At 38.5% G+C, this 12833-nt stretch overlaps 2 protein-coding genes across 2 annotated transcripts; both read right to left on the minus strand.

Annotated features, from left to right (window-relative positions):
* Positions 1 to 362: 362 nt before the first annotated feature.
* Positions 363 to 1292, minus strand: LOC119536611 (olfactory receptor 4D11). The gene has a single exon (XM_037839461.1). It carries the CDS (start codon positions 1221 to 1223, stop codon positions 363 to 365), a length of 861 nt encoding a protein of 286 aa, XP_037695389.1. The 5' UTR covers positions 1224 to 1292.
* A 7562-nt stretch (positions 1293 to 8854) lies between these two features.
* Positions 8855 to 11431, minus strand: LOC119536612 (olfactory receptor 4D11-like). Its single transcript, XM_037839462.1, has 2 exons — positions 11387 to 11431; positions 8855 to 9745 (listed from the first exon to the last, which is right to left on the minus strand). The coding sequence occupies exons 1-2, from the start codon at positions 11429 to 11431 to the stop codon at positions 8855 to 8857; spliced, it is 936 nt and encodes a 311-aa protein (XP_037695390.1).
* Positions 11432 to 12833: the final 1402 nt, after the last annotated feature.

Below are 12833 nucleotides of genomic sequence, written 5' to 3' on the forward strand. Positions count from 1 at the left end.
GTCTGAAGACTTATCTCTGTTAATCTACTCAACATAGGACCTCGGACAAATAATTTTACCTTTCTGGGTTTCTATTTCCTTATTTTCTGGAAAAGGGGTTGGACTTAATCATTCTATTTGTCTGCCATACAGTTGTACAGATTGACAAGTGGGAATATATCAGTTACTTCAATCTTGTTACATGAGTTACTTCATGCTGTCCAGAAGTTAGATTAGCAGTAATGTATTAACTTAAATAGTAAGATAGTTAACTAATAAGTGTAGATAGCTAATTGAACAACATATTTGAGTATACAAAGATGAATACATTGGAAGCAAAATACAGTAAGTCCTAGGTGATGGAAGGTTTGAGGATTCTTCTTCTATTCCCTTTCAGGAAGCTTGAATCTTCTTTTCAGTCTTCTCATAGCTGACTTCATCTCATGGCTCCTCAGGGTGTAGATCAAGGGGTTGAGCAGAGGGGAGATGACAGTGAAGGTGACAGAGATGGCCTTATCTGTGGGGAGGGCAGTGAAGGGCCTGGCATAGACATAGATGCAGGGCACAAAATGCAGGGTCACCACAGTGATGTGGGATGTGCAGGTGGAGATGGCCTTCCTTCTGCTATTACCTGACTGAGATCGTAGCATTGATAGGATGACAGTATAAGATATGAGCAGGAAGATAAACCACAGGGTAGTGACCAGACCATTATTGGAAATCATCAGGAGCTCAAGTGCAAAGGTGTCTGTGCAGGCAAGTTTGAGCACCTGGGGGACATCACAGTAGAAAGTGTCAAGAACTTTGGGGCCACAAAATGGTAGTGGGAGCAACAGGGAAATCTGCACAATGGAGTGGATGAAGCCCCCCACCCATGAGGCCACAATGAGTGCAGTACATCGCCCCCTACTCATGATGGTCACATAGTGCAGGGGCTTGGAGATGGCTACATATCGATCAAATGCCATCACAGAGAGAGAAAAAATGTCAGCCCCACCGAAGAGGTGGAAGAAAAACATTTGCATCATGCAGCTTGTATAGGATATGGTCTTTATCTTTGACAGAAGGTCCACCAAGAGCTTGGGAGCAGTGATGGAGGAGAAGCAGATGTCAAGGATGGCTAGATTGCGGAGCAAGAAGTACATGGGGGTGTGAAGGCAAGACTCACAGGTCACCGTGATCATAATGAGCAGGTTTCCCAGCAGAGTTGTCATGTACACAAAAAATAAAAAAGGAAATAACATGAAGCTCAGGTCTTGGGACTGGGTAAGTCCCAGAAATATAAATTCTTTTACCCTGGTGGCATTTCCCAACTCCACTGAATCATGTTTCTTCTTCATTGTGTATCTTGAAAAAAATAATAGTGTTATTTCAAAAAGTGTTTACTCTGCCTTGATAGATTCAGGTATAACATCTGAAATCAGTGAGGTATTATCACCACATGGATAGCTGTTCTGGAGTTATTGCTAAAGTGTCCAAAATGACAGCTTATTACACAAACATGAATTTAATTTTTAGAAAAATATTGCTCTAAATATATAAATTCTAAGTATTTAAGATACAAGCAGATGGATGTTAAATATTCATAAAGAGACTCTTTTGGACAAGAGGGAAGTAAAAATGGAGTCAGTTTGATGTGTGGGTAAGGCGGTGCCATTTTATTGTGACTGGGACACTTTGAGTTCCACGGGCAAGTTTTTTTTTTTTTGTTTTTTTTTTTTTGGTGCTCCGTTTAACTGGTTTTAAGAAACCCTATTGTAAAATTGTTCCCTGTGGACAGAATTCTAGAAAAACTCTTACCCCTGCCTCTTCCTTTTTTTTTTTTTTTTTTTAATCTTCTTAATGTGTCGATATGGCATGGTTTGCATCTATTTACCTGTTGATGGACATTTGAATTGTTTCCAGCTTTTGGCTATTGCACATAAAGCTCCTACGGACATTTGTGTACAGACAAGTCTTTGTGCAAACGTATGCTTTTTTTCCTCTTGGGTAAGTATCTAGGAGTGGAATGACTGTAACTTTTAAAATTTAATGATAAGAAAACTAACAAGACAATTTTTAAAGAAGGCAAACAATTTGGACACTTCAATTAGACGATATAGGGATAGGAAATTAGCACATGAAAAAATGTTCTACGTCATTATCATTAGGGAAATGAAAATTAAAACCACAATGAGTTAGCACAATATATCTGTCAGATTGGCTAAGATTAAAAGGATGATAATATCAAGTGTGGGTGAGGACACAGAGGAGGTGGGAATCAAAATGGCACACTTTTGAAAACAGTTCGATGTATTCTTAAAATGTTAAACATGTAGTTGCCATATAATCTTATTGCCTTTTCAATTCCTTTCTTTTATTTTATTTCAATTTTTGATGAATCTTTGAATGGACTTTAATTCTTTTCTTCTCAGTGTATCTCCCTTTTCTTCCCACAATCACAAACAAAAGAAAAATGAGTCACTCTGCTCCCATTTTCAGTTTTCTAGTTCAAATGAGGATATTTTTTTCACCTAGCTCACTTTCTTTTCACGATTCCCTTCCTCTGTATGCAAATTTGTTCAAAATCTCTTTAATATGGAAAACTAAGAAACAGGCAACTGGGAGGTATCAACATAGTGGTTAAAGTAGTGGATTGTGACCACACACTCAGGACTCAGCCTGTTCAAAGCCCAGCTGGGCACTTTCTGGTGACGTGAACTTTGGTATTTCTCTTCACCCTTCTCGATCTCAGTCTCTGAATCTGTAATTTGGAGACAATTGCATCTCCCACTGAGGGTTTTTGTAAGGATTAAATGAATTAATCTACATAAAGCATCAGTACTTAGAACACTGTCTAATTTGTAATGTGTGATTCTATGTGTGTTACCTTAAAGAAAATGTCTGCACTAATAACTTTCACAGAACCACAGTTTCTTTAATATGCTAACAATCTTTTAAAGGAGCTGTTTATTTCCCAGGACATGTATTCTAAAATAATTGCATCACAATGGACTGTTTTGAGAAAAATAAGATGCATTTTTTTCTTCAATGGCAATAAAACATGCTTGGTTTGGATTGTTGTTTAACTTCACTTTGGCAGACAAAATAAATGCTTCAGTGCATGGGCTCTGGAGTGAGCATCCCCTGGAGTCAAGTGCTTTGCCACTTACAGCTGTGAAATTTGGGCATTAAGCGACCTCTTCGAGTCTCCATTTCAACATGTGTGGAATGGAGATAGGCCAGGCCCCTTTGTCAGAAAAGAATAGATCACATGTTCACAAATTTCCTTTGGTAATTCAAAGACAACATCTTCCAGCTTCTGCTGTTTTACATCCACCCAATTATTGAGCAAATATTGTTAGAGCATTGAAAGAGCTCCACGCTGAGAGAAAGGAGCATGACCCAAATCCAGTGGAAAAAACATAGAAGTCTAGTAGTCATATGGCAATTATAGAGACCATCTATGGACAGATGTTGAGCTTCATGGGAGAAAAGGAAGATATTTGTCAGTCAAAGACAGAGAAATCTGCACAAAGGATGTGGCATTTATGTTTGGGGTACATGGGAATGGGGAGAAAAGGTACTGGGGCTTGGGGGGACCACTTGAACATATAGAAGTTACTTATAAATGGAAAGTTTGGTTAGAAAGAAGGGTGTGAACGTGTAGGCATGGAGAGCACAAAGAATTCGTTGGTATAGCAGTTTTATTTTTTGGTAAAATCCAAGGGAAGGTATTTAGGTGGCTCCTGTACTATTCTTTCAACTTTTCTGAAGGTTTCAAATATTAAATTTTTCTCTTTAGATTTAAATTTAGAGTAAGAAATACTTCTGTAGATTTCAGTATGGGAACATCCATCTAGAGGAAAGAAGTCTGAGTAAACTCTCTGTGTACTTTAAGGAGTCCCAGAAAACAAAAGTTGCCTTTTTTTCTGATTTCAAACTGACCTCATTTCTTTGACTTTCATTTTACAATGTCTTCTTTCTCACTATTTCTAAGTTGTGTTGTCTGTCACTGAAGAGTTCACCCTGGGAATGCAGCATTTTGTGTATATATTATTTAAAGTCAAAGTGTATTTGTGAATAATTAATGATTACATCTAGATTTCAAGGACTTTATTTTTCTCACTCTTTACACAGATACCCAGAGATCACAGACACACACACGCTCACATAGTGGCATATTTCTTACCTAATATCTCCAAACTTCTGCAAGAACTCTAGAATCTTAAAGAATGTTCACATGAACCTTGGGTGTCATTCAGCTTCAGAAAATTCTGGGTTGGATGACAAATGTCCTTGTGAAGTCCAGTGGTGTCAGTGGCTTATCTTCTACCTTTATGTAGCAAAGGGTGGACTCAGGGAATAATATGTTCTTGGCTCTTCCTTGCTAATTCACAGTGCCCCATCACTCTTATTGATTCCTTAATCCCAGATCTACTGTGGGAATTATCAGAGGGGTTACAGCTGGCTGTGGCTGTGGAAAACATTTTGCTGATAGTAAGGGCATTTCAGTGGGAATAATTAAAACGTTACTCAAGTACACGTGCTTTGAAACACACATTTTGTGAAGTCCAACATTTTCTAGTGGCAACCGAGAAAGTGAATCCCCTCATCCTCTGGCTCCAACAGGAAGATAAGTTTTGTTAAAACATGTGAAGTTGCATTTCTTAGAAACCTCTGCTGCCAGGGATCAGAGCACACTTGGCCTGTGGGTACTGGTGATACAGACAGACTGATAACTGAGAAGGGGACTCGACTCACGGGGTCCTTCCATCCTAATCTATTTTCTGAGTCTAATAGCTAATACAAAGAGAATTGGAAATGTCAGGGTCATGAAAGCATGAGGAAGGCCCATTCCTTCTCCATATCCCAACACTTTATTCACAAGGAATTCTCCAGTTTGGGAAGAGGTTGAAGCAGACACAGGACAAAGCAGTATTGCTGGCTAAGTATAGCAAGAAAAATAAAGCGAAATGAAACAAAACACTATGATGGCTATGGTGTGAGAAATGGGATTCTACTTAATAGCTGCATTATTTGATCACCATTAAGATGTAAAGGATATTATTGGTCCTCCTCTCTGTCTGGGGTGTCTTGCCTCCAGAGGGCTGCCTGTTGGCTGCCTCTCTCCTTTGGCCAAGTTACCCTCCATTCTTCCTTCATCAGGCAAGAATCCTGACTATCCAGATCCAATCACTACTCTCCAGCCCCAAACAGAATTAAATCCAGAATATCAATTCCCGCAGAGAGCCAGCTTTGTCTGCAGCCGAACACTTAACCACTACACAGCACTAGTTTGAATTACTGCTTGGGTTCAGAACTTCTCCAGTTGGAATGTGTAGGGATTTGCTTTACATCTGAATGAATCAATAAGATGTCTCCTTCAAAATGAAAGGAGGACCTCACCCAGCATCCAATGTAGGAGGCATAAATTTCTTTGGGTTCTCCCAGTGGAAGGTTGGCAGGATATTCCTTTGCAATATTAAGCAAGAGTCTCCTCCATATCATCTTTTTAGCCCGAAAGGCTGTAGGGAAGGAAAGGATTCTGAAAATAGACAACATGTTTTAAAAAAACACCCTGATAAAAATATAACTAGTGTTTATTGAGAATTCTTGTGGGCCAGGTACATTTTTTTCAATAAACTTCCAATTTTAGAATTGTTTTATAATTACAGAAAAGTGGCAAGAATATTGCAGACAATACTCATATATCGTACACCTTATTTCCACTATTATTAGCATGACTATTGTGCATTTGTCACAACTAATGAACTGATATTAAGTAAAATGCATACTTTATTTGGAATTCCTTAGGTTTTAACCTAATTCCTTTTTCTGTCTAGGATCCCACCCAAGATATTACATTACATTTAGGCATCATGTCTCCTTAGGCTCCTATAGGCTGTGACAGCTTCTCAGGCTTCTCTTGTTTTTATGACTTTGACAATATTGAGAACTGTTGGTAAGGTATTTTGTAGGATGCCCCTGTATGGAAATTAGTCTGATGATTTTCTCAAGGTTAGACAGGGATTTGGGGTTTGGGGGAGGAAGACCACAGTGGCAAGGTGCCATTTCCATCACATTATATCAGGGGTACATACCATTAACATGACTTTATCACTAATGGTGTTAATGTTGGTCACCTGACTGAAGTAGTGTGTGTAAGTTTTCTCCACTGTATCACTAGTCTTTCCCCTCCCTTTCCTTATATTACTCTTTCAAAGGAAGTCACTATATGCAGCCTACACTTAAGAAACGGGAAGTTATACTCCACTTTGTGAGGGCAAAGTATCTACATATATCCTTTAGAGTTATTCTGAATGGGAGAATTGTCTACTCTTTCCCATTTATTTATTTATTCAATCATTTATTTATTATTCATCATTATGGACTTTTGGATATATATTTTATACCTTGGGTTATAATCCAATACTATGTGACATATTTTGTTGTTTGAGTTGTTCCAGATTTGACCTTTGGGAGTTCTTTCAGTTGACTTCTGTGTCTCTTTGACATATCCCCCATCATTTTGTTCTTTGGATTCTTTCTTACTTTTTGGTACTTCAAGATGCTGTAGGCTCCTCTTCTTTATTCCCTGTCCCAGTCCTAGTATCATCTATTTCTCTACATAGCCTTGTTCTTTCATTGGAGAATGGTATTAGAAGCCAAGGTTTGGGCACTGGGTGCAGGGACTTACTGAAGTACTTCACATGTATTAACATATTTAATTCTTACAATAACTCTAATGGGTAATTATTATCATTGCTGTTTGTAGGTGAAGAGACTTGGGCATAGAGAGGTTAAGACACTTGCCTGAGGGCAAATAGCTCCTAGTTGGTAGTGCTGGGATTTGCACCAAGATAGGCTGAGCCTTGGAGCCCTTACACACTATCCTTCCTCCATATGCATGGAAGTATGGACTTTGAAGAGTCTTGGAGAGAGAGGTCCTGCATCCTGCTCCCAGATCCTTGTGTCATGTGAGTAGGTAGATGGGCCCTTAGGCAGTTTCACCTGTGCAAGGTGATTACTATGTCTTGAAATGTGACACAAAGTATTGGTGGGAGGCATTGGACCTGCAGGGGTTACTTAGGAGTTAAGGAGTTCTCAGTGAGCTGATCACCAAGCAGGATGATGGAGTTCTCACAGATACACATGTAGTTAGAAACCCCACATTGACTCCATCAGCAAATCCCACTTGCTCTACTTTCAAAGTTTTGCAATTTTCTCACCTGCTCCACCATTACTACCCTACATCACGTCTTCATTATCTTTTGCCTGAATTATGGCAGCAGTCTCCAAACTGGTCTCCTTGCTTTTGTCCTTATTCATAACAGTAGTCCCCTCAATTGTGTTAGAGCCTGTATTATTTTTCTGCTCAAAATCCTCTAAATGCAACTCATCTCACTCAGTGTAAAAGTCAAAATCTTTGCAATGGCCCACAATGTTCTAAGGATATGGTCCATTATTTCTTTGACTTCAACTACTATCTCTCTTGTCTGGTTTCAATGTCCTTTTTTTCTGTTCCTTGGATGTTCTAGGCATACCCCCCACAATAGGGGCTTTGCTTTGTGATGTGAACTGAGATTTGAGCCCAGACATGAAAATTTTTCTAGCTTCAACAATTTTAAGATCTAGGCTCTACCTAGGGAAATGAGAAAAAAACAAAACAAAGCACAAACCTCCCAGTTATTCTAATTAGCATAATAATAAAAAAGTAAAGACCCAATTGGCCCAATTGATATATTGAAAAAAAATCAACTTTTTCCCCACCATTTTGTATATAAACATCTTTGAATACAAAACACCTTTTGTGTATGCATTGTCTGAAGCAGCTTCATAAGATTTTTTTTAACTTAAACGGAGTCATGACCTCAGAGAATAAAATGAATTATTTTTTCTTATTCATATAACACTCCGCAATATTTTGAGGACCAGAAATGAATGAGAAACAATATTCAGTGGTTTGGTTTTTTAATTCAACAATTTTTTGGTAGCGTGTTTGCTATATTCCACTGGATTTGCAACGTGCTGAGAATAAAACAACAAAAAAGGCATAATCTTTCTTGGGGGATGGTGAAAGAAAGAACAGGAAATTCAAAACAGGGTTCTGAGTGCTATGATAAAGCAAGCATAGGGTGCTGAGGGAATGTGTTGGAGGGGCGGCCAGCAAGCCTGGAGTTCATTAAGTCCAGGGTTAGGATCTTGCCCAAGGTCACAGAACTTACAAGTGATGAGGTCCAAATCTAACTCCTAAATCAAGCTCTGCTAACTCTAAGGCACATGCTCTCAACCTTGGGTGTGTGGTCTTGAGATAACAAAATCTTCATTTATTCATTGTATACAGTTGAAGCAGGAACTTAATTTGGACATGTTTACTTCATTAGGATGTGAGTGCTTCATGAAAGTGCTTATAGAATTCTGATGCCCAAGCTCCATTATGTTTCAATACTTGTCTCACCTCCCTTCCTGGTAACAATGCTGGAATGTGGTGGGAATGTCTGATTGTATTTTGATTCAGCTTCCTATATCTCGTCCAAGTCTGTACTGCAAAAACAATATGCACTTCTCCTGCTAACAGTTTTATTTCTCTCTTTTCTTCTGGACAATGAAACATATATTTTAAAATCATTCCCATTAGCTGCAAGCTGATCAAAATCTTTAAAGTCATGTTTACCTTGTTAGTAGACATAGAAAAATTAATTAGAAATCACTTACTAAATAGAGCTTGTTTAATGGACAAACATTTTCAAAACTTGGAGTCCATGGGGGAAAAGAGCACAAATTGGACCGTAGGTGATGAAGAGGAGAAATCACTGGTCTATTTGCTGTCAGAAAATATGAGTTTTTTCCTGAGTCTCCTCATAGCTGACTTCATCTCATGGTTCCTCAGGGTCTAGATCAAGGGGTTGAGCAGAGGGGAGATGACAGTGAAGGTGACAGAGATGGCCTTATCTGTGGGGAGGGCAGTGAAGGGCCTGGCATAGACATAGATGCAGGGCACAAAATGCAGGGTCACTGCCGTGATGTGGGAAGTGCAGGTGGAGATGGCCTTCCTCCTGCCCTCCCCAGCCTGAGACCTTACTAACAACAGGATGACCATATAGGACACCAGAAGGAAGAGAAACCACAGTGTGATGAGCAGCCCATTGTTGGAAATCATCAGGAGCTCAAGTGCAAAGGTGTCTGTGCAAGCAAGTTTGAGGACCTGGGGGACATCACAGTAGAAAGTGTCAAGAACATTGGGGCCACAAAATGGGAGTGGGAGCAAGAGGGAAATATGCACGATGAAGTGAATGAAGCCCCCCATCCACGAGGCCACAATGAGTGCAGTACATCGACCCCTACTCATGATGGTTACGTAGTGCAGGGGCTTGGAGATGGCTATATAACGACTGAACGCCATCACTGACAAAGAAAACACATCTACTCCACCAATAAGGTGGAAGAAAAATATCTGGGTGAAGCAGCCATTGAAGGAGATTGTCCTTCTGTCTGATAGAAGGTCTACCAGAACACTGGGAGCTGTGATGGAGGAAAAGCAGATATTGGCAATAGATAAATTGCGGAGCAAAATATACATGGGATTGTGAGGGTGAGATTCACAAGTCACTGAGACCATGATGAGGAGTTTTCCCAGAAGAGTTGTCACATACACCAAAAGTAAGGAAAGAAAGAAGGTCAAGCTCAGTTCTTGTTTCTGGGTTAGGCCAAGGAAAATAAATTCTTTTATCCTGGTACAGTTTTTCAGATCCGTTGAATCTTTTTTTCGTTCTTTTGTCTCAATCTATGTCACATGAAAGCACTTGGTTTTTTATTTCATATTTTTCCAAACTCATAACAGTAGTAGGTGGTGAAGCTGAACTTCAGATATGATTCTGTTTAGCTTTAAAGCCTATGTTCTGTCTTTTATGACACCCATTCATCAATTAAGCCTTTGATTGTTTAGAATTCTTTTTTAAAATTAATTTTAAATTAAAGGTGACAGAAAAAGAGTCCCAGAACAGCTCTTTATTTTAAAAATGATAAAATTCCAAAATAAGCTTGAATCAACATATATTTGATCTAATTTCACACATGTTCTGTACCATCCTCAATAAGATTGTGTAGCAGAAATTGATGCTAATAAAGTGGAACATAATTCCCTAAATTAGAGTTGATGACACTTCCCACACTGCCTTTATTAGGAGGGCAAGAGGGAAGACATTCATTTAGTCAATGAGTCCTTTAGTACTTCAGCACACATTTTGATTACCTTTTAGTGTGCTTGGGATTCTGCTAGTGCTAATTCTGTATTCATGAGGATGAAAAAATCTTCACTCTGGAGCAATTTTCAATCTAATGGAAAAGAAAAATGTAGAAATGCATGAAACACACGTGGGTTACAGTGCTGACACAAACTGTGCTGGGGGTGACCAGAAGAGCTCCATCTGGGACTAACTAGTTTCGGAAGGTTTTTTTCTGCCACTTTTCCTCTTAGTGTCACAGTTAAGAGGGTGATAGAATCACATAGCAGGTAGAGAGATTGGTGTCATTAGAAGAATGCTTGTATTTTGTAAACTGTTATTGATCATTCCAAGGAAATTTCATTATTATTGCTTGTACCACCTTCTATGTAGTGAGTGAACACACTGCACATCTTCAAATACATATGGAGAAATTTGACCACACTGCCAAAGTGTTTACAGGTGACAAAGGAGGATGGTTTGTGTCAATTACTGGATGTAACAATACCTAATAAAAAGTGAGATATGTCATGAGAGAAGACAGACAGGCTTTGGCGGGAAATGAGATATGATTATTTCCAGCCATAAGAAAAGCTACTATTTTTGAGTGCTTACTATATGTGAAATGGTATAAAAATTTGATTTATTTAATCCTCATACCAGCCTTTGGTTAAGTACTAATTATTTCTGTTTTTCATATGGAATATAGCATGAATCTATGTTTGGTGAAGGGAAAACATATAAAACGGAAGTTACAGAAGTGAGATGAAAAAAATCAGCATTTCCTTTTTTACTTTCAAATTCAATCTTCTCTATAGAGTCCAATAGTCTAATGTCCGAAAAGCATTTCAAAAAGTTTGTCTAAAGAGGTTTGGCAAAAAGAGGTTCTGGAAACCCAGACAGCACCAATCCTAGCCTGAGGCAGCCTCACCAATGAGCTGCTCAAAGGGTCACGGCAAATATACATCTTTGCTCACACTGAATGGACCACATTTTGGCATCTCTCTTAAAAAACATCATTCTTCTGCATATTTAATACTCACCTTCGTGGCTTCTGTCACTGAGATGATCTTAGCTCTGAAGCATTTAATATGTCTGTAAAATTTAAACCAAAATTATTTATGCATGAGCAATAATATTTCACAATAACTCAATTTCACTAGCCATAACTTTTAACTTTAGCAAGCAGTTAAAGTATTTACCTTGTTTTCTTCGATCCTCAAACTCCAAGTAAAATTTTTCGTCATTGGGTACTGTGTGTCATGGAACACGGGTGACATTTGTCCTGGAGAAATTTTGTTTTTGAAAGTTAAACTCTTTGAAGGATTAAACATTTTAATGTCTATGCTCCACTTTCAGGAGAGAAAGGGGAGACTCAAGAATCACATATTTGAGTTTCTTCCACTGTGTCCTTGTCTCATTTACAAATCCCTCAGCCTCAGGCAGGCCTAATATCAGAATTGCAAAGGGAATATTACTGGACAAAGAAGTGGAAATCAAGTGGCTGACTCTATTCTTGGTGCAGGAGTTTCAGTGGGAGTTATTAAAATGTTACCAACACATGCAAATGGGTACATGAACATACATATGGACACATTTTGGTTGATATCCAAGTTATCCAGCAGCAGTAGAGGAAATCAATCCCCTATTCACAGCTCAATCAGAACTTAGTTAAAACATGCTGAAAGCTGTGCCCAAGACACTTCAGGGTCCACAGCTTGCAAGGCTCAGAGGACAACTCATACATGGTGACTTTCAATTAAATTACCAAAAACTAGAAGAGAACTGGACCTCAAGCCAGTTGCTAACTCTCTGGTTTCTATTTAAACACAGGATGATTGTGGCCCCATGATGTGGCTATGAATATCTGCATTTACAGAGACATGACTTAGATGTTGGGGAAATGCACATTATTCCTATTTTCTTATATGCTACTCATAGTGAATCTCTCAATTTGGAGACAGCTAGATAAATATAATTTAGTAAATCCATCCACACAAGTATTGGAGTTATTTTATATTAACTCAATTTATTAATGGTTTGATATTATAAAGAACCCACTTTCACTGTTCCCAGGAGATGATGGATTTGGATTTACTTGAATTTACATTGTTGTTTCAGTAGGCCAAACTCTTCTTTTTATCTCTAAAGAGATAAAAACAGCATGAGAGAGGACCCTGAATGTTGACAAGGATAATTCTTTTTTTCCCTTTAAACTATTTTGAAATAATTTACACTTATGAGATGGTCGTAAATATAATACAAGCTCCATACAGAAAACTCCAACATACCTCCACACCACAGATACCCAAATCCACCAATTTCAACACTTTGCTACATTTGCCATTTCTCTCTCTCTCTCTCTGTTTTAAAACACAGTCAATATCATCCTTTTCCCTTTAGTCTGGTTTACCTTAGTTCTAATTAAGTCCATTTTGTTGATATCTCTAATTGAAGACTGATCTTTTTAAGCTTTTTTAACATTTGCTCTATGGGATAAAGCTGACGTTCATAGCTGAACTCTGGTTCTGAGTCTCAGGGGTCACACAGATATCCCAAGTAACAGGGACTGACCAGGATATACACAAACAACTAAGCATCTCAGATTTCAGAGATAACCATTTCAAGTCATGAATAGACATGACTTCT

This window comes from Choloepus didactylus, chromosome 6 (assembly GCF_015220235.1).
Source record: "Choloepus didactylus isolate mChoDid1 chromosome 6, mChoDid1.pri, whole genome shotgun sequence".
NCBI lineage: Eukaryota > Metazoa > Chordata > Mammalia > Pilosa > Megalonychidae > Choloepus > Choloepus didactylus.